Consider the following 22,083-nt stretch of genomic DNA (forward strand, 5'->3'; position numbering starts at 1 on the left):
GCTTTTACATTTAATGGACCTATTCGGATTTAAATCTATCATCTTAAGTATTATATATACTTAAGCTGTTTCTTTTCTCTCCTTTCTTGCCTTCTTTGGTATCTATTACTTTTATCATTCCATTTTTTTCCTTCTATTAGCTAGTAAGATATACTCTATTAACATACACTCTTAATGGTTCTCTCAAAATTAAAACATGGTTTTGTGACTTAAAGTCTAACATTACTGAGTAGTTTTACCAATTCCCGGGCAACTCAAGGACTATAGAAATACTTTAATTCCATTTTTATCCAACCTGATTTAAATATGCCATCATTGCCACCATAATTTTACATGTATGTTAAACTCAAAAGGCTATTATTGTTGTTTTAGATAGTTAATATTCAGTTAGATTTACCCAAACATTTACTGTTGCTTTTCTTTTTTTCCTGCAGCTCTCTGCTTCCATCTGGGATCATTCTCCTTCTATCTGAAGAACATTCTTTAATATTTCCTTAGCACAGGTCTGCTCACGGCAAATTCTCTCAATTTTTGTTGGTCTGAAATTGTCTTTAATCTTTATTCTGGGTATAGAACTCTGGCTTGGCAGGCGGAAAAGTTATTTTCTTTTTTTGTAGATATCATTCTATTGTCTTCTGGCTTTTACTGTCCTGTTGGTTTACAAATCAGCTATTAAGAGGTGCTTGTAGGTAATCTTTTTTCTTTGATTGCTTTTCAGATTTCCCCTTTGTCTTTGGTTTTCAACCTAGGTAAATGTATTTCTTTTTATAATCTCGCTTGAGATTTCTGGACTTCTTAAATACATGGCCTTCCTCACTTTTGGCAAAATCTCAGGCAATATCTCTTCAAATTGGTTGTGCCCATCCTTACTCTTCTTTCTCCTTCAAGGATTCCAAAAATACTTTTATTAGACCTTCTCACTGTATCTTCTTTCTTTTATCCTTTCATCTATATATTTTTATCATTTTTTCTGTGCTTTACTCTAGCATTTTTTTCTATCACATCTTCCGGTTCACTAATTATCTCTTAATCTTTAAGGCCCTAATCTATTATTCTCTTTTTCAATTTTAAAATTTCTACTCATTTCTTTTTATAGTTTCCAACTCTTTCTTCAAATGTTCCATCTAATCTTTCATCTTCTTGAACACAGCAAACATTGTTATTGTAAAGTCTAAGCATGAGAATGCCAATATCTAGATTTATCCCAGTCTGTTTCTATGTTCTGTTGCTTCTACTATTTTTCATTTTTGCCACCTTTTCTCCTTGTGTATCTGGGGTTATTTTCTGAGTGTGTACCAAGTTTTCTATTTGCAAAATTATTTGAAGAAATACTGGTGTTTTTTCCTTTAGAGAAAATTTAAATTTGCTTCTTCCAGGTTCCTGGAAGCCCTAGCAGTTTGGGGATGCCTGGGAACAGTAGCACTCCAAATCACTTTAAACTGATTTCAGTGATTTAAATATTTGAAGCTGAGTGGTAATTTCAAGAGGGCCTGTTCTATATCTGGTCCACACTTACTCCTAGGGTGCACCTTTTCAGGGTCCCTACCCAAACTGAGAAGGGGTTCAGAGCCACCTTGGACACCAAATCCTTTATTCCCTTAGCCCATTGAAGATATCAAAAATCCCTTTCAGCCTTTCATCTTCTCAGCTGCCTTCTCTAATTTCAGCTAATAATGGCCCCAAACCCTGGACTCACCTCCCTGGGCCTCTAGCCTAGCCCAGATCCTGGCCTGGTAATTCTTCACTCTTCTGTTAGTACTTTACTTCAGGCAGGTTTTTTAAAATCTAACTTACCTATTTTCCTCAGTGGGTGGATTGGCCCAAATTACCTAATCTGCGATTACCAAATGTTGAAGTCTGAAAGACTGACATTTAACTAAAAACTTCCTGAGGGAAATTTACTTCTAAAGCAGAATTCTACAGCCAATGAATCTTTCAATCGGGACTGAAAAGAGAATAAAGATATTTTCAGACATATAAGATCTCAAAAGTATGTCCTACCAAAATAGAAAAGTAAGCTGGTAAAGAAGATGACAGAGAATACAAAAAAGTGAAAAGGAGAGATGCACAGTAAACTTCCAGAACGATGAAGAAGGGAGTTCCTGAGATGACAGCTACATGGCTAGCCGCGAGAGTCATCTATCCGTATTTGAGAATGACCAGTCCCGGGAAAGATGTCTTTGAAGGGAAAAAAAAAGAAAATGGACAGATAATCTCATATATCCAAACACACTGAAGGAAGACTTATAGTTGTGTCAGAGAGTTTGGGAAAAATATATAACATCAAGAAACTTAATCAACTTTCAGCAGCCCAATAAAAAGCAGCAAATTGACAAGACAGCTGCCTTTCTTAATTTCTTATATGTCCCCAGACCATACTTGAAATCTTCAAATCCTTACTATGAAACTATCCATTCAATCCCTTAATTTCTCTTTAAGGCATTAAGTAATGGCAATAATGCCCCTGACATCAAAACTAAGCCACAGGAATAAATTCAGACTTGGCAGAGTGACTAAATATTCTCATAATCACCAACACAGGAATTTCTTTAATGGGTTTCTAACAAAATAAATAACCTAAATATCTGTATATACATATAGTGGTTTTCTTAACCAGGAAAGCCTATCACTTTAACTTACTAAACAGAACCACTTTTGTTTTGCCCTAGGAGAAACAGAAGTAGTAGCTAAAGCAGCTTATCAGAAAAGGAGCATTGACCCTGCCTAAATTATGACTTGTAAAAAGTCAAACATGATTAACATTCAGTGTACTTTTTCATCACCTTCAATACCTTTGCATAAGGTATAATTTAAAAATATACTCTCAAAGTTCTGCCCAGAATTTAAAAGAAGTTCCAGTTTAGCAAATGGCATTTGCAGAAAATTTAATTTGATACAGCCAATATTACCGTGCACTTTGACCCAATGTGCAAATGGCCAACCACTGAGAGATTCTCTTGGTAAGCATAAAAACATTCTTATCAAGCCTCTTTCTTTGTTACATGAAACATTTCTAAACTACTCTTAATAGGTGTCATCAACCAAATCACAATCTCGTGTGTACCACTCATGGAAATGTACCTGAGTAAACTGACTACAGCCTTAACGAGCAGTGATCTTACAGATAGGAAAGGCCAGCAAAGCCAGGCTTGCTTGGGATGAGTGTTTTCCTACATCTCTTAATCCTTCTGAGATTAACATTCACACCAGAAATTTACAGGCAACTATTGCACTTGCATGTTTTCTGCTTTACTTCCAATATTGTTTACTTTTTCGTATGGTACCAGATTTTAGAGAACCAAACAGCAATATTATTAAAACTTTCCTTCAAATTACCAATATCAATGGTTGGTGGGATTGCAAGTAATTTTTATTTTCCACTTTTCTTTCTTTTCCCCTAATTTTCAACATGGGTAAGTATAACTTTTAAAAGGGTTTTCTTAATTTTATTTTAAATCTAACCAAAGGCAAAGAAATTGCTGAATTTGGGACTTAACTTTGTTTTTTACACTAGCCATACAATGAGGCCAAAAACAACTTCAACTAGAATGTTAATATGGACATGAAAAATGATGAAGATTATATACAAAGGTCACGTGGTATCCTTTTACATTTTCTTAAAGAAGTTACGTATGGCTCTTTTTTGTGGCGCCTCAGAGGCATTCAGCTACTTCAAGATGAATCTGAATATTTCCTTCCCAGCCACTGGCTGCCAGAAACTCAATGAAGTGGATGATGAACGCAAACTTCGTACTTTTTATGAGAAGCGTATGGCCACAGAGGTTGCTGCTGACGCTCTGAATGAAGAATGGAAGGGTTATGTGGTCCGGATCAGTGGTGGGAATGACAAACAAGGTGTCCCCAGGAAGCAGGGTGTCCTGACCCATGGCCGTGTCCACCCTCTACTGAGTAAGGGGCATTCCTGTTAATAGACCGAGAAGAACGGGAGAAAGGAAGCACAAATCTGTTCAGGATTACATTGTGGATGCCAATCTGAGCGTTCTCAACTTGGTTATTGTAAAAAAAAGGAGAGAAGGATATTCCTGGATGGACTGACTGATACCACGGTGCCTCATCACCAAGGGCCCAAAAGAGCTAGCAGAATCCGCAAACTTTTCAATCTCTCTAAAGATGATGATGTCCGCCAATATGCTGTAAGAAAGCCCTTAAACAAAGAAGAAACCTAGGACCAAAGCACCCAAGATTCAGCGTCGTTATTCCACATGTCCTGCAACACAAAAGTGGTATATTGCTCTGAAGAAACAGCACACTAAGAAAAATAAGGAAGAGGCCTCAGAATATGCTAAACTTTTGGCCAAGAGAATGAAGGAGGCCAAGGAAAAATACCAGGAACAGACTGCCAAGAGACATAGGCTGCGCTCTCTGAGAGCTTCTACTTCTATGTCTGAGTCCAATCAAAAATATAAGATTTTTAAAGAGTACCAAATAAATAAGATCAGATCTCAAAAAAAAAAAAGAAGTTATGTATGTGCAAGGAGTCTTCAAAAAGTTCATAGAGAAACTTGTATTATCTTTTTGTTTTCAATTTTATTTATATTTATTTTTGTGCAATACAGTGAGTTGTTCAATATATGCATATATTACACAATGATTCACTTAGGGTAGATAGCATAGTTTTGTACCCATTAGTCCATAATTTTTTTTTTTTTGGTGACTGGCCAGTACAGGTTTCTGAACCCGTGACCTTCGTGTTGCCAACACCATACTCTAACCAACTGAGCTAACTGGTCCTGTATTATCTTTTATCTGCCATTTTCCCACAAACATTTCAAAGTAAGGTCGCATTACATGTCACCAAGGTAAAATGATCCTTGAAATATATATTACTATTCATATATATTTTCACAATGAATTTTTCTTCTGAAAGAAACCATCAGAATTGTATAAAAAACAATAAAGAAACTTGGTACACAAATTTCTTCAACAAATGTTTAAGAAACATGTTTAATATAAAAGACGAGCTCAATATATCAAAATGAAGAATGAATTGATTGCTTTACCTCTTGCTGTTTCACATCCAACTGACTCCTGAGAGTCTTAAGTTCTCGTTCACGGTTGTCCAAGCAAGATTCTAGAGCATGTGTCTGCCCTTCCCATTCGGATTTTTTATGAGCCACCATTATGTCAATCTGTTTCATGAGCTCCTGTAGTTCTGCTTCACAGGATGTCAAAAATCCCCTACAAGTAAGAACAGATCATTAAGAACACAGAACATATGTCCAATCAGCTTTTCATCTTCCACATGTAAAAACATGGCAGATGGAAACCTACCTGAAGTAGAACAATGTCAATTAATAAATCGCCAGAAGCAAAGAAGAGGATTTCTGAGCTTTCGCTTTTAATGCTCATATTAAGATAATTACTTATTCCACAGAATATTTTGTCTTCCTCTAATGGCCAACCTAAAGCCAAAGTCATCTGGCCAAACACAAGATTGATGTTTTAACTCTGTCTTGTGGAGTGAGACTTCTACAACTAAGAATTAGATCTTTTGTAATATTTTAGGCAAGCTTTCAGAAGAATCCAGACAAGTCTACATGTCACATTCTCAACTATCCAAAATCAAAAGTGTTGGAAGCAAGCAGGCTATTATGCAGGCAAATGATAATACAATTTTAAGAACTGCTTCAAGAAATTCATCCTTGAGCCACACTTACTTCAACTATTTTTTCCCACCTTATTGTTAGAAAGTTACTGCAATGTACCTTATTATTATAAACTTACTGATATCCTTCCAAGTTTTAGGAGGAGCCAGATATTGCAGAGGTGGAAACAGAGGTGGACATAGAGGTATTAGATTCAAAGGAGTTTCCTAAGGCTTAAACAAGTTTTTTAAAACGCATTGTTCTTAGTGTCACAGAACATCTGTACTTTTAACTTTTGCTTTTTAAGACTAGAAAACTCAAGGTGGGATGAAGGCAAGCTTCCAGCTTCACATTGCTAAGATGAGGCAAACATCTCAAAGAGAGACACTGTCCACGACATGACATGGATCAGCTTAGCTTCTGAGCAACACTCTTGCTTCTGTACCCAAAGCACAATGGGTCAGAGGCATAACTTTGATATGCTTTTTAAACACCAATGAGAAGCTTAAGATCAAAAGCAAACTTACCCACCATGCCCCCGATTTTGCATTCCTTCCAACAAAGCCTCCATCACCAAATCCTGTTTGTTTTGGCAACTAGGAAAGAAAATAAAATCAGTCATGAGAAAATGCAAAAACTTTTTAAGTTCTAACATTCCAACTTATTAATTAAGAATGTGAATGAAAGCATACAAATAACAATGAGAAAATGTAGCACTTCTTAACATGACTATAGAAGCAGTCAAAAAATATCACTTTAAAAACTACTAGGACCAAATACATTTCAGACTAAAAGAAAATAACTTAAAATTATCTGAATTGCTAATGACATTCTCCCCACATGACTGATATCTAATACCTCATTCTTCTATGCCTAGTTCCTAATGTAAGAATGAGCCAGTGGTAGAAGTGAGGTCTTTCTAGCAAAGGGACACTGATACAAACCCTCTTACAAAATGAGAGGAAGAAATCAGGGTCACACACAGAAAATAACTTAAAATTATCTGAATTGCTGATGACACTCTCCTCACATGACTACTTCTATGCCTCGTTCCTAATGTAAGGGTGGGTCAGAGGTGGAGGTAAGGTCTTTCTAGCAGAGGGGCACTGACACAAGCCCTTTTACAAAATAAGAAGAAAATCGGGGTCACACATGTCAGAGGAAAAGCATAGCATAGCTTTTTTTTTTTTTTTAGGAGACATTATAAAAAAGATGAAATGCACTGAGGTAGAACTCCTTGTCCATCACAGGACATCCTGAACACCCAGGAGATGACAGGCCCGTGGAGCTTCCAGCAACACCCTCCCTCCCCTAAAAGACAGCCACAGGGACCTCCTCCCTCTGCACTACATAGCTCCTAGTCCTTAATAGGTTCTTTCACAGGAGTTACACCACACCAGAAGTGAGTTTTTTACATACCCTTTTTCCTTACTAGACTATCCATCCCTCAAGGGCTGAAAATCAATTGTATTCATCTCTGCAGTTCCAGAGCTCAGTGAAGCATTTCAATGTGGCACATGCTAGATGCTTTCGACTGAACCTATCTCAACTCCTCTCCCTCTTCTACCTGCCCCTATGCAAACTGGCCATTGCTGAAGGACTACAGAGAAGGGAGACAGAAGAGACTGCCATAAAAAGGGAAAGACACACCATGAAGAAGGGAAGATGAGAGTGAGAGAGGAAAGAGGACCCTTAAATTCAGAAGTGCCAATGAGTAGTATGTGCTGTAGTAATTTTCTCACGTCTTATCACAAATCTTCAAAATGTTCACCAATGTCAAACCACTTTTTTTTTTTTTTTGTCTTTCGTGACCGGCACTCAGCCAGTGAGTGCACCGGCCATTCCTACATAGGATCCGAACCCGCGGCGGGAGCGTCGCCGCGCTCCCAGCGCCGCACTCTCCTGAGTGTGCCACGGGCTCGGCCCAAACCACTTCTTACTTCTGAGAAACTGCTCTTTTTCCTTAAGCCTTCAGACAACAACCGAAGACCGTGGTGTGGAGGCTCTGCCCCTTTTGTCCTAATGCCTAATCTAAAAATTACATTGCTCCAAGTAGATATCTTTATTCAACAAATAATTCAGTGTTGTACCAACTACTAGATACATAGTGATGAAAGACCTAGCCCTTTTCAAAGAATTAACAGTCCAGTATGGGACAGAAAAAATTAATGAAAAATGCTGTCCAAGTGTGATAAATGTAGTGACAGAGGCATGCACAGGGTATTCCAGAGACACAAAGGAAAATAAGACTAGACAATATAACCACTGCACCTTATTTGCATCTATTTCCAAAGGTACTAACAAGGAATATTAAGGAGTATTAAACTATCCATGCACAAATATGGCAGGAAGAATTATTTTTCCAGTTGGTTTATCCTACATATTACAACAACATTACAAAATAAAAACCTAAAGAAAAAGGTTGCTATGTTCTGTTCTACTTTCTTTCAAACCATGATAGAGTCAAATTATAATGCAACCCAGGTTCTGTGTTTTGGTCCACTCTAGAACTGAGAGACAGTACATAGTTCATACAGTACTAGATGGAGACCCAGGATATAGTCCTACTCTGTAATTAATTAGCTTCGTGGCCTTGGAAAATGAGGGGCATTAACAATAATCTCAGTTTTTGCATCTGTGAAATGAGGAGCATGAAAAATAATCTCCAAGGTTGCTTCCAGCCTTTTCATGGCGTTCTAAAAGCCAATTAAATGTTCACTGTAAGTAGAGTGCTCCTACAACCATATATAGATACTTATTAAATAAGTAGGAACATGCTATTCCTAAGAACAATGCTACTACACTTTATTCAAAACTATCGTTAGTAAAATTATATTTTTTTAGGTCATGTTAAACGTTAATATATTTAGTAATATAATACATTTAACATATTTTCTGGATGACATTATTATTTAATAATTAACAATATAATAGAAGCTAAAAGTCATCGAACGCTCAACTGTTATTGCTGCCTTATGTATACTGTCTAATTCAATCTTCACAACACATAAAAGATAGACACTATTACTCTGAGGAAACGGAGGCTTGGAGGGTTAAATAGCTTGACTTTGGTAAACTATGAATTACAGTTCTAGGATTCAACCTACGCACTGTGACTCTTAAGTTCCAGCCAATGTGCAATCTTTAGATATTTTACAGTACTCAAGATCTTAAAATATATCAGCATATCTTCTCTTGCTTTAATAGCATCTTCTTGGCAATAAAAAAAAATTAAATTTAAGTATGACATCGCCTCCATGGCCACCAGGTGGCAGCAGCACAATAATGAAAATGATGAAATAGTCCACGTAAGGAAAATTGCCATTTCAGAAATCAAAATAAGAGTCTAAACAAAGAGCTCCCTGCTTAAAAAAAAAAAAAAAAAAAAAAAAAAAGTGGGGGGTGGAAGGGGAACAAGCAACATCCTCTGTGTAAAATAAAGTAAAATTACTAATGTGTAATTTGTTTCTTTAACAATACCTCAAACACCATTAGTTCCCATTCCTTAGTATCAGGTAAATAGCAAGGATTCAGATTTCCTGAATTATTTGAGTTGTCATAGCTACTTCTGATTCCTTTCCTAACCAACCTGACCTTATTCAACTCTATGCACTATGTCACTGATTTCTTCTTTGCCTGTGCCAAGTGATAATTATGTAAAGTTATTCTTTGTTCATAATATTAAATACAAATTTAAGTAAATACTGTTTGATAATCTGCTACACCTTGCCACTAACATGCAATTCTAATGTGGTTAAACGGAAAGTATGTAGCTCTACAACTGGTAGAATCTTACTCCTTTCTGCAGTCAGACTAAGAGATTAACAAACAACTTATTTATTATAACTCTCCTTTGGAATAAAGGCTGTTCTAAATCAGTGAAATCTGGAATTGGATGGCTAAAGGAAATACAGGCTTTTTCATCAAGTCTGGGGAGCAGGGAAAACACATTTTAAATATGAGGGAGAAAAGAATACAAACAGGATATTTGGTAATAGGCAAATCTTTGAAATTCTTTAACATATTAGAATTTAAGAGCTAGAAAATACTTCAGTCCTCTAATTTAACCTCTTCATTTTATAAATCAGAAAAAAAATATCAGAGCATGTTACCCAAGATCAAATTACACACAAACTGGAACACAGGAAGAAAATAAAAACTCCCAATAGAATTATGAATAAATGTATACATACTACGAGAAGGGATATGCCTAAACTTCAAGTCTAGTTTAAAAGGGACAATGCTTTGTCTCTTTATCTGCCTCAGTGTCACTATAATTACAAAGGTCTACAGTTGTGTCAGATACACCATGGCTGGTAAACTATGGCTATTCCAATGAACAATCAATATTATCTACAATTTCCCAGAAAGCCTCCTACTTAAACTTAAGCGGAGAAAAACCAGCAGACAAAGTATTAGGGGAATTTTTCAAAATAAAAATAATTTTTTTAGAAAATATGTTCTGTGACTCAAAATCCATAAAGAATTATGGGAAAGACTGAGAAATAGGAGTACATAAAAATAAACTTTTACACAGAAAAAATACCATAAGCAAAGTTAAAAGAGAAATAACAACAGTTTTTGAAAGTTTAATCACAAAGGGTTAATTATCCAAATATATAAAGAGCTTGTATAGAAAAAAAGGGGGGGAGAAATCTATAGAATAAACACAAATTAAAACAACACTGAGTTACCCTTTCTTCCATATCAAATTAACCAAAAATTAAAAGTTTCACAATACATTGATGACAAGGCTATTGAAATCAGACACTTACATACACAGAAGGAAGAAATGCTAAATGTTTCAACTGCTATCGAGGGGATTTTAGTAACAGCTAACAGGTGACATATGCACTTACTCTTTGATCCAACAATGCCACTTCTAGGACTATCCCAAAGATACATTGGCAAAAATACAAAATAACATATAAAAATGCAAAATAACGAAGATATTCACTGCAGTACTACTCGTAATAGCAGGAAACTACACAAATGTCCATCAACAGGGGACTAGTTAAATATTTATCCAATGGCATGCTATGAAACTGTTAAAAAAAAAAAAAATACTTCTAGGAGGGCTCTACAAGGCACATATTATTAGGACAGAAAAACAAGATACAAAACAGTATATGTAAATAGATAATATAGGAAAGAAAGGTGCGTGTATATTTGCTTTTAGGTGCATTTTTTTATGAAAGGAGAAAACCAAAACTAGTATACCTATGAGTATAAAGAGGGGAAATAAACAGGGTGGAGGAAACAGGGATGAACCTTGTTTTACAGGTATTTGTTTTACAGGAACTACGCTAATGTTTTACACATAATAAATCAAAATTTTTTAAAAAGCAGTACTGAAAAATTGGAAACAAAATGAAATAAATCAACTATCAACTGGATATCAAACTGACAAACTATACAACAAATTATTTCATATGCCTTTAAAATGCAATAATTTTACTGTATATATCCCTAGAAATATATATACTAAGGATAAGAAAGAACTGTAAAGAAATCCTAAACACTATTCATATTCAGGAATCATGTTGGTAATAATAAAATTAGCATTTTTAATTTGAAACCATCATTTGCTAACATAGGATAAGAAAAAAAGTAATTATATTAATGACATTAGGTACCAAGATTTTCAGCAAAAGTGAAAAAGATACAAATATAAATTCAAATATGTAAAAAAAAAAAATATATATATATATATATATATATATATACACACACACACAAAATTAAAGTTAAATTGAAAATAGTGTGAACTTGGCTTTTTTCTCTTTTTAATGTATTTCCTAACTCTGGCCACAGTATTCTATAACCAAAGACCAACCTTGTAGCAATCATAGTTCTCCCACCCAGACTGTGGTCTACAAATACCATCTTCCGCTCAAAGGAACCAGGGCTCTTTGGTGGCCAGAAATATATACATGAGTATATACATGAACCAGGAACACGTTTTACCAGAAAGCAAGGAAATTATCAGAACGACTGATCACATCAAATGGAATAGGAGCCTATTTAAAGGAGTTCCCACTGGCCAAAGATAGAACAATTTGAGTATCAAAAATAAAAATAATAATAATGGTTGCAATATGTTGAAACAGTCTAAATATATTAAGGTCTATAGGTTCATAATGATAATTGTTTTTAAAAAGGCAAAAACCCTCATGGTTACCTTTGAAGGTTGCTAGGCCACCAACTCATTACTGTAGTCTGAAAATAGAGGGAAAGAATTAAGTATTTTTCTTGCCTTTCCTGTACAAACTATCTCACAGTAGTCAAATAGCTGATGAGGGAAATTTCTTCATAAAAGATTCCCAGCTAATCAATACTGAAGGAATGATATAATTGGAAAATCACCACTTTACAACTCTTAATGCAATAAAGGATATAGGTAACCTAAATCCATGAAAGGATTTCACCAATGAAAGGTTCTGGGAGAATTTGGCTGGCAACACCTCTAACTAAGCCCACTACAATGCTCAATCTTAACATCACAAAAGGAGAAACAGTTCAGACATTAAGCGCCTCTCTGACAATTAATGAAACTGGAAGTACTCTGCACCACCACCTAGGAAATCTTCTCCCCACCATACCCCAACAACGACAACAAAGAAATCAAGGTTGTATCTGATCAACTTCTAGAATAGTGCTGATCAATAGAACTTTCTGCAATTATGGAAATATAACTGCACTGTTCAAACAGTAGCCACTAGGCAACCTGTGGCTACTGAGCACTTGAAATGTGGCTAATGCAATTAAGGAACTGAATTTTTAATTTTATTTCATTTTAATTAATTTAAATAGCCACAGCTGGCTAGTGGCAATTCTAGATCTAACCACTGGCTTAGGGGATATAAAGAATAGAGGTACATTTTCAAGCATACCATACAATGCAATCAGCCAAACTTAGAATGGTAAGGAAAAACAGGGAGGTGAGGGAACCGCTATAGATTAAAAGATTTAAAATGTGTTTCAACCAAATTCAACAGGAAGATCTCCTTGAGATTTTGGCCCAAACAAGCTAATTGTAAAAAGACATTTATGAGACAGTTGAGGAAATCTGAATCCTGATTAATATTGACATTGTGGAATTTTTATTTAATTTCTATAGGTGTAATGATAGTACTGTGGTTTTGTAAAACTGAAAAAACAAACCTAGCTCTTGGGGGGAAAAAACATAAAGTAACATAAAAAACAGAAATTCAATTCGTGAAACCTTATGTTAATGTTGGCTTTAGCTGAATTTCAAGTTAGCTGACATTTTTTAAAAGTAGGAAGCTGTTACAGGTGGACTACTGATGCTGTCACCATCCGCCACAACATAAATGAGAACAGGAAGGACTAAGCAAAGGTCTTCTACCTCTTAACGGGAAGAAATGGCATCAGTACAATTATCACATACGATTTTTTACAAATACTTTTACAACTTGAATCCACACATATTTTAAAGGGCAGTGCATCTAAATGTTTGTAAGTCGAACCCATTTTCATTTCAGATCCTTTTTTTTACTATATCAATCATTGATAATGATATAATCAAAACGCAAGGAGCTCGGAATAAAAATTAATTTAAAGGTCTGGCCGGTTAGCTTAGTTGGTTAGAGCGCGATGTTATAACACCAAAGTGAAGGGTTCGAATCCCTGCCGGCCAGCCGTGGGGGGAAAAAATTAACCTAAAGATGGCACTACATTCCAAATAAGAAAATACACTTTATTATATCATTAAGCTACATCTAATAGGGGTAAATATAAATATCTGAAGGTAATGCGTTGCCCATGATCTTCATAATTTCCTCTTCATATCTATAAAATAAAACTAAACGCAAGCAAAAATAGGCCATCTACCCTACAATACTTCTTTATTAAAGGAATAAGATATTTTTTTAAAATATCGGTTTAAGGAATCTGATATAAAGTTCAGAGAAAACTACTCTGTAAATAAGTGTACTGTACTGAATCTATAAATGAACACCAGTCTCTGACATCGCTCTCCTGATGTTGCAGGGACATAAGAAAAACCATATGATGGGCCTAGATTTACTGTCTTCGAGTATCTCCATGATTAAAGGATTAAGAATCTGTCCTTTTTAAACCTTTTCTCTATTATCTATTTCCCATCCCTGATTTGTGTGCGTGGAGCAACCAGTAAGCTCGGGGTTCCCCAATTTCAATCCTTCACAATTTTGGCCACATTTCCCTAACTCCTGTACAATATCAACTTTTAAACAACTCACTTTTTAAAACACTGCTAACTTTAACATGCCACCATAAATGAGCCGGAATCGCCCCAATGCTAGGAAGCGCTAGCTAGCTACAGCAGCCTGTGCAGGGAGGGAGGTGCGCGGGGGTCCCTCCCCTCAAGAGGGAGCGCGGCCCGCGGGGCGCTCCGCCCGGGAGAGAGGGCCTGGGGAGCAGCTCGCCCACCGCGCCGCCCGCGGAGGCGCCCTCCCGTCCGGCCTCTGGGAAGGACTGACCGCCTGGCGCGGCCGGACGGCGCACCCGGCGGGGCCATGCCCGCCTTCGCCGGTCCCCGGGGCGCAGGCGGCGAGGCGGTGGGGCGAGGAGCCGGGGCGGACCCGGGCCGGTGCGGGCAGGCCCGGTGTCTCGCAGGCTGCAGCGGGAACCAGTCGCGGGCCATGCAGCCGCGAGGCCGGGGGCACCGCAGCAGCCAGGGCCGCCTCCGGACAGGACACGCCCGCCCCTGCCCGTCCTAGGCGTGCACCGGCGGTTACGGGGGCCGCGAGCGCGCCCCGAACCCTCCCGCCGTTACCTCGGGCTGGAAGCGCGCACGCGCGGCGCCGCCACCCTTACGCTCATCCCCAGTCGTCGGCACGTTCGCTCCGCCCACTGCATCCCGACACCCCCTCTGCGCGGGCAAGTGGGCTCACCCAAATCCGGGGATCTGAGAGGAGAGAAGGTGCGGGTCGCGTGGGGCTGAGGGGCGGCGGGGACTGCGGAGCCCGGCTGCGGTGAGGCCCAGGCTAGGTCTCGGAGGGGCGGGAATGCGTTCCGTCCTCAGCGTCGCACTTCTGCTCCCATCGGTCGAGGCCCTCACTTCACCCTCATAGTCATTTCCCTCGGGGTGGAAAGGGACTCGCGCGGCGGTCTTTGACCTCCCCCTCCCCGCCTCCACATTTGGTATATCCAGTTTCGGGCCGGAAGCCGCGGCTGTGGGGCGGCCTTGCAGTTAGGGACGGTGGTGGCCTGTGAGGGTCATTTCTAGCGAGGGGAAAGGCCTTTCTGCTTTGATCGTAGAAATATACGTTTACGAATCTTTAAAATACAGCGATGGATAAAAAGTACCTCTATCCCGGGAAACGCACGCGCCGCTGTCTGGAAAGACAACTGTCCGGGCAGTGTGACAAGCTCTCCATTTGGTGCCGTGCACTGCGCCCGCCCGGGGAACTGTGGGACCGGTGGAGGGGTGGGTGCAAGAACCGCGCTCAGCCTGGGGTTTGGAGACGGACTCCTACGGGAGGCAGCCCGGGAACTGAGATTTTCAGGCCGACCGTGGGCTAGCCAGTCAAATAAAAGGAAGAGAAAAGAGCATTCCAGGCATTGGTACCGTCACAGGTATAAGAAAAGTTTGCTCAGGCAACTGTACTAGTGCTTGGGACAACGGCAGTGTCGTGGGCATTGCCTGTCTTGATGCTTCCTACTCTCCCACCTTAAGGGTGAGAGTACCTCGACGCCTAACCCAGGAAATGGGATGTTGACTAGGAAAAGCTGAGGCCAGCCTTGTCTGAAAGGAAGAGGAGGCAATAGTGATGAAAAAAGGGGGCTCTAAAGTGCAAAGTGTGACAGGGTTGGAGGTGTCTGGAAGAGAGCAAGTGAAAAAGATAGAGGCCGACTTATGGAAACATCTGCTAAGGAATCATTGGTACAAAATTTACACAATAATAATTGGAGGCAGTAATACCTGGATAGTCAGTCATAAAGCTGATCTAACTTGTTTAGTGGATCAGGTTAGGACAAGAAGCAAGCGTTCAAAGATAGAAAGCCTGCAGAAGCTGGAGCAATTTGAGAAAACTTTACAGAAAGATGGACTCTGTGTGGGCATAGAAAAATAAGCAGGGGGCCGAGCCCGTGGCGCACTCAGGAGAGTGCGGCGCTGGGAGCCCGGCAACGCTCCCGTCGCGGATTCGGATCCTATATAGGAATGGCCTGTGCACTCACTGGCTGAGTGCCGGTCACGAAAACGACAAAAAAAAAAAGAAAAATAAGCAGGTTTGGATCAACCAGAAAAGTGAGAAGGGTATCCTAGAGGACAGAGCAGCAAGAAAAAGGAGAGCTCTTGTAGGACAAGAACTCCAAAAATATAACTGGAACTGAGGGTCAGGACTACTTATGTGTAGATTTCCTGAAGACAGCATTCTTCAGCTTGAGTTAACCACTGGGTAGTACTAGATTCTTGAGTGAAACGTTAAGACCACCTGATTGGCAGCTAAGTAGCTGGGTACCTTTTGCTTCAGTTTTGCCTGAATCCTTATCATGGGCTCTTCCTCACCCCAACCTGGGTATAATTATTATCCAGATATTAGGGATACCTTGTCTACTGGGGACAAACATAGGACCCTATGATGCAGTTGGATTCCACCCCCAAAGATTGTTTTTGTATGAGTCTCCATAGTCTCAGAAACTGGGAGTGCCTTCCAGGCCTTCGGGATTTCCACTTTGTAGCAGAGATCACAGCAGGTTCCTTTAAAATACAGCGATGGATGAGGCAGCAGGGCCCAAACTTCAAAACAAGGAGCCCAGAGGTTCTTTCCAAGCTGGTCAGATTAGATTGCAACTGTTCTGAAGAAAAATGGGAAATCAGCCAATGGTCAGGGAACTAAGGAAACATCTTGACGATTTGGACCAGGTGTTGAAGGAGTGCAGCATTAAGAATTAGGGGAGGGAACCCCACAGGGAAACAGAAACTGGAGCAGCATGGGGTTCTGCCAGTTTTGTTCACCTGGAGGTGCTCCTTTCAGATCTCAGCCTGGGTGCTGTTTTAAGAAAGGAAGCAGTTTCCTTTACAAGTTCAACTGCTGACATTGTTCTTGCCTTGAGGATTTGTGTCAGGCCTGTAAATTGGTCACTTTGCATAGCCCAGTTCATTGTTACCTCAGTATGTCCATTTAGCTCCTGTACCTAAGAATGCTGAGGTTTGAGCCAAAGCAGGTGGAGACTTTTGTAACGGCGCAGGAAAGCATTCGGCACTCAGGCAGTTATGAATCAGGGACTCATCAAAGGCATCATGAAAAGTAGAACACACATGTGCAAGTTAAAGAAAAGCTACATTTAGATGCAACATACTTGAGGGCCTCATTTAGGCACATGTTGCCTCCTGTCACAATCTATGACACTGGTCTGTCAACTATACTATATCCAATATACGCTATAAAACATTTATTAACTGAGATGGGGGAAGAGGAACAGTGGTCTTACAAATAAGTTGTCACCTGGCTCATATGAAAAGATAAGCCTTTCCTAGGGTGGTGTGTGCCAAAAGATGACTCCAGGCTGGAAAGCCTGGGGAGTCCTATTACTGGATTACACCACCTCCTCAGTCTTCATGTTTAAGAAATAACCTCTTTAGCTTACAGATCTGACAAGATCAAAACTGCAGGACAATGGACAGTGAGGTACAGAGAGATGGAAGGATCTTGGACTTGATTGATGATGCTTGGCGAGAAGACAAGCTGCCTTATGAGGATGTTGCAATACCACTGGTAGGTTATGATTTGAGCTGAGGGTGGATGGGTTTAAGGTGTGATCTGGCAATACCTAGTGGAGGTGGGATGTCAATGGAAGATAACCTAGTAGGGCAAAGAAATCAAAGCTGTGGAGAACTCTAGAAGACTCTGGAGAGCATCGAGCCAACTTTTTATATAAAGAGCAATGTGGTTCAGAGAGCTATCATGACCAGCTCAGTTAAGGGTCATGCCAGGACTAAAACCCAGATTTTCTGTGCCAGGTTCTGTCCACCACACCAAAGCCAGAAGTAAACTAAATAATGAGAGTTTAGTGTATAATATGGGGAGGAATAAGAAACAAAAGCATATAAGCCACATTTCTTACTTCCCTGCCTGTGGCTTGTCAATCTGTTGACATTTTTAGAAACTTCTTGGAACACACATCTATCATAGGTTCCGTGGAAAATATTCAGAAGATAGCTGGCTTTTTTTCTTTCACATATAGGCCAGCAAGCTCCTAGAATATCCTTTTCTTCCCTGATCTCTGGAAAACTCCACTGCAGTGAGTTTATTAAACCTCATGTAATAAGTGATCCAAAAGTATTACTTAGGTGAATATTTATTAGGGATCCTATTTATGTCATAGAACAAAGAACAAGGAGAATGTCGCAGGGAATGTTTTTCTTTAAAAGCATGCCTGCTTAGAGAAATAAAATATTCAGCTCTCCCACATTTTCCTTTAAGAATAAGAGATAGTAATATATTCAGTGAATAATATGCATGTCAAATAGCATGTCACAGCTTAGTTCAAGTTTAAGAAAATAGTCAAAAGAGAGAGCATAGTAAGAATTATAGCTGTCATTTATTGAATACCAGTTTTATGCCATGGACTGAAGTTGAAGACACATATTACCTCTGATCCTTAAAACAGCCCTACTAGTAAGGTGGTGTTATCCCCATTTTACAGGAAAGGAGCAGGATCAGACAGGCAAACTTGCCCAAAGTCTGGTAGCTGATAAGTTGGACATTATACCTAGGTCTGTGAAGCTGCAAATCCTGCCTTGTAAACTTTTATTCATTCATTCATTCAACAAGCATTTCTTTGAAGCCTACTATATGCCATAAGTCTATGTGAACATAAGATACAGTTCATACTCCTCCGGGATTTAGAGAGGCAACACATATAAATAAATAATTATAGTAATAAGTGTTCTAAGTGGGGGTGTGAACAGCCACATAGTATAGGAAGTGGCTGATTGCCTGGCGAACATCAAAAAAGCTTCAGAAAGAATGTAGTGTTTAAGTTGGGTCATAGGAAGGACCAGAAGTTTAGTGGAGAAGATGGAGAATACATTTGCCATATAAGTAGGTAGAAAAGTTGGGCTCAGACCAGATTCTGAGAGGGGTATTTGATGCCACATTTAGACCTCATCCTCAGGAGATCCGGGAGTGAATGGTCTTCAAAGCAGAAGACTGCCATGCCCAGATTTGGCTTTTGGAAAGTCAGTGTAGCAGCATTGTTAGATGTGGTTTGACATGGAGAAAGAGGCAAGCGAAACCAAGTAGGAACCTGCTGCAGTGATTTAGGCAAGTGAGGAGGAACTGAACAAAGTCAAGAAAATGGAGGAGACTTAACCGAATTCTGGAGATCTTTATGGCATGATTTGGGGACCATTTGTTTGACAGGAGATGAGGGAGAGGGAAATTTCTCTGCTGACTTCAGGAGGTACCCTGGCCCTGTTACTAATCCGTACCCTTTTGCCTTGTCTTGTGATTCTAAGGCAATGTGTATATCAGTTAGTTTTTGCTATATAACAAATCACCCCAAAACTTAGTGACTTAAATTAACAACTATTTATCTCATGATTTTGTAGTTCAGCTGGGAGGGTCTTCGGGTTTGCACCAGCTCAGCTAATCTCTGCTAGGCATGCTTGTGTTGCAGAGTCAAACAGCAGACTGGCTGGAGGCTGGGTGATCTAGGATGATCTTACATGTTAGCAGGCTGTCAGCTGGGTGATGGAGCCACTAGGCCATGGTCTCTTATGATCTAGCAGGCTTGCCCAGACTTCTCAGTCTCAGGGGTCCAGGAACAGCATGAGAGGAAACTTCTGGCATCACAGCTGCATTCTTTTGGCCAAAGCAATTTGCATGGCCAGTCAAAATTAAAGATTGGGGAAATGGACTCCGTCTTTTGATAGGAGCAGGTACAAAGAACTGTGGCCATTTTTGCAGTATACCATCATGGATGGTTGCATTTACCGTACTTGTGTTTTTGTTTTCCAGGCACAAGTGCACTTTTATATATTGGCATTTGTTGCAAGAGACAATAGTCACCAAATGAAAAATACATTATTTTAGAAAGCGTACCATAGATGGGATGAAATTAAGCAAAGTTGCCTTCCTCTGAATTAAATAATTTATTGACCAAGGACCTGTTTATTCTTTATCATCTATAAGTAATTATTAGTACTAAACTTTCTTTTTAAGTTTAAGAGAGTATATTACTGCTTTATAATAAATGATAGTTGTTTACAATCTGTTCAGGTATATTTGAAACTCACATTTGTAGAGCAAGATGTATGTGATTCAAATATATTTGTACATAGTGTAAGTAAATATTATTTAAAATATACTGAACCTAATTTTAAAGAGGAAAAACATTATATTCGTATAGTGCAAATTGGAATCCATTGTGAAATTATTAGTCTGGATACTGACTAACCCTAAAACAAAGTGTTAATTCGGATCATTGAAAAGAAATATATTGGTATCGGTGAACTCTGGTGCGAAGCAGAGTTTCAGTAGTAATAAATTTAGATTTAAAATATAAGGAAATGATCCCAGATTCTACACTAAGTATGGCCCATGGCCTACCATTTTAAGAAAATTGCTGGTAGGATATGCATTGGTCATTTGCTGTGTTTTATGTTGCCCTGCTCTGCCACTCGTGGGAGGTCTCATCTACTGTATTACATTTTCAGTGTCTCCCCTCCCCCTTCATAATAATATAGGGATGTTGAGTACAGGATAGTTTTTGTATTCATTTCTTGTGCTTAAGAAATATGTCAGTAAATCTTGCATTTTCTAAAGCATATTCCCCCAAAAAGATTTGGTATTAGCTCTCTTCAGTGTTCCTAGCCACTGATATCAATAGCAGATATTCTTTGAGCACTGGATGCCTGACACAGTGCTAAGCACTTGTTCTAAATTACCTCATTTAATCCTTACAGCAGTCCTGTGAGGGAGTGGCTACTTTTTTCTCCCATTTTCCAGGGAGGAAACAACACAGCAGATGATGGCAAATGTAAGTGCTCGACTTCCAAAAGCCTCTTCTGCCACACTGTTTCCTGCACAGATGCCAGAGCCTTGATGCCTGTTGTTCACTACTGAGGAGAAAGCAGGCCATGTCTGAGCGATACTTATGATATTTTCCTCCCATCTGTTTATTTTAGCTCCTTCTTAGAATATACATGTCAGTTATGCTCCTGTTTTAGGAACTCAACAGATTTTAGTGCTAAGTGCTCCTGAGTTTTAAGGAGTCAATGCAGGGCTGGCTGGCTAGCTCAGTTGGTTAGAGCGCAGCCTGGTAACACCAAGGTCAAGGGTTTGGGTCCCTGTACTGGCCAGCTGCCAACAAAATAAATAAATAAAACAATGCAGATTATATCATTGTTCTGAATGTCCATCATACCTTTTCAGAATGAGCTTCCTGAACCTGAACAAGACAACGGGGGCACCACAGAATCTGTCAAAGAACAAGAAATGAAGTGGACAGACCTAGCCTTACAGTACCTTCATGAGAACGTTCCCCCAATTGGAAACTGACACTTGGCTCCTTTCTTATAAAAAATACATAGCTACAAAGTGTTTTCTTTCAGTCTCTTAATTGAAATCTTTGAGTAATAAATCAACACTCAAAAATGTACACCTACTTAGTGTGTGGCAGCAAAGTTCAATGGAAAAATATACAGCAGAATAAGAAACTGAGATTTCTCAGAAATACAGAATATTTGACTCTTTAAGCCTAAAACTCTTCATTTCTAGCTTATGTTTGAACATGATCAGTTAAACATTTGCCATTAACTCTGATTTTGCTTTACTGTCAAAGTCTAACACTTCCCAACTACTGTGTGTGTCCTGTGACACAGGTGGTTGAACATATGAAAGGGAAAGGCAAAGGGGTAGGAAGCCAGACAGAAGGAGGATGATTGACTTATCTTCCCCCACCTTGAGAAGCATTCTAAATGGATTTAGCCTGTGGATGTTATGGGTACATAGATCTCGTTCTCTGATTACTGGGATTCCTAAGATTCCTCATGCTCTTTTCAAACTTCGGATAAATTTACAGATTAAAAAGTTATCTGACAGTTACCTTTGCTCTCCCTAAAACTTCCTTTGGTGCCACCGGAAAGGGTCTTTGGCTAGGTGGGTTACTATTTTTATCTAGTAATGGCGTTTCTTACTTTCTGAAAGCCATTTCAGATATAACCAAAACACCATCGAGTCAGTATTTAGTTATACATTTGTATAAGAACTTGTATTTTGCAAAACGCATTTGTGTATAATTATCTCCTGAAATTATTTACCTCTGTCAAACAGTATCTTTCATGTTCTCTACCTAGACTGTAAACTCTTTGGGAAGAAGCCCTGGCTTATGCTTCTGTAACCCTTACTGAAAAACTGAAAGCACAATAATTGAAATCTCTTCTCATCCTTTTTTTACTGGGTCTTTCTGTTTACCTAGCTTTCAGGAGGAAGAAGTGCGTCACAAAACCAGTGAGCTGACT

At 39.1% G+C, this 22,083-nt stretch overlaps 2 protein-coding genes and 1 pseudogene across 12 annotated transcripts in view; 2 read left to right on the top strand and 1 right to left on the bottom strand.

Moving 5' to 3' along the window:
- Positions 1 to 14,729, bottom strand: part of CEP63 (centrosomal protein 63) — a 45,857-nt gene extending 31,128 nt beyond the window's left edge. For 2 of the 7 annotated variants that reach the window (XM_063113952.1, XM_063113954.1), the window contains exons 1-3: positions 14,090 to 14,326; positions 6,134 to 6,202; positions 5,022 to 5,199 (exon numbers count right to left, since the gene is read on the bottom strand). In XM_063113952.1, coding sequence (XP_062970022.1) covers positions 5,022 to 5,199; positions 6,134 to 6,202; positions 14,090 to 14,253 — 411 coding nt within the window. In that variant the 5' untranslated portion in view covers positions 14,254 to 14,326. Of the gene's footprint in view, positions 1 to 5,021; positions 5,200 to 6,133; positions 6,203 to 11,787; positions 11,826 to 14,089; positions 14,351 to 14,385; positions 14,458 to 14,503 lie in introns of those variants that run through there. The other 5 variants (XM_063113955.1, XM_063113959.1, XM_063113957.1 and 2 more) reach the window with 5 other exon arrangements.
- LOC134390830 (small ribosomal subunit protein eS6-like) lies at positions 3,671 to 4,704 on the top strand (annotated as a pseudogene).
- ANAPC13 (anaphase promoting complex subunit 13) lies at positions 14,439 to 21,318 on the top strand. 5 transcript variants are annotated; one of them, XM_063113962.1, is made up of 3 exons: positions 14,439 to 14,532; positions 17,200 to 17,332; positions 20,996 to 21,318. In XM_063113962.1, exons 2-3 carry the CDS (start codon positions 17,234 to 17,236, stop codon positions 21,119 to 21,121), a joined length of 225 nt encoding a protein of 74 aa, XP_062970032.1. In that variant the 5' UTR covers positions 14,439 to 14,532; positions 17,200 to 17,233; the 3' UTR covers positions 21,122 to 21,318. The 5 variants fall into 5 exon arrangements, with proteins under 5 accessions (XP_062970032.1, XP_062970030.1, XP_062970034.1 ...); XM_063113960.1 differs by having other exon boundaries at positions 14,483 to 14,584; XM_063113964.1 differs by having other exon boundaries at positions 14,500 to 14,532; positions 17,207 to 17,332.
- Positions 21,319 to 22,083: the final 765 nt, after the last annotated feature.

The sequence above is a fragment of the Cynocephalus volans genome, chromosome 11 (assembly GCF_027409185.1).
Source record: "Cynocephalus volans isolate mCynVol1 chromosome 11, mCynVol1.pri, whole genome shotgun sequence".
Classification (NCBI taxonomy): domain Eukaryota; kingdom Metazoa; phylum Chordata; class Mammalia; order Dermoptera; family Cynocephalidae; genus Cynocephalus; species Cynocephalus volans.

What these genes read in the sequence shown, in the direction of transcription:
- ANAPC13 (XM_063113962.1), top strand. Translation starts at nt 17,234, where the DNA reads ATGGACAGTGAGGTACAGAGAGATGGAAGGATCTTGGACTTGATTGAT. An exon ending in AGGATGTTGCAATACCACTG is followed by an intron (nt 17,333 to 20,995) that starts GTAGGTTATGAT and finishes ATACCTTTTCAG; the next exon opens with AATGAGCTTCCTGAACCTGA.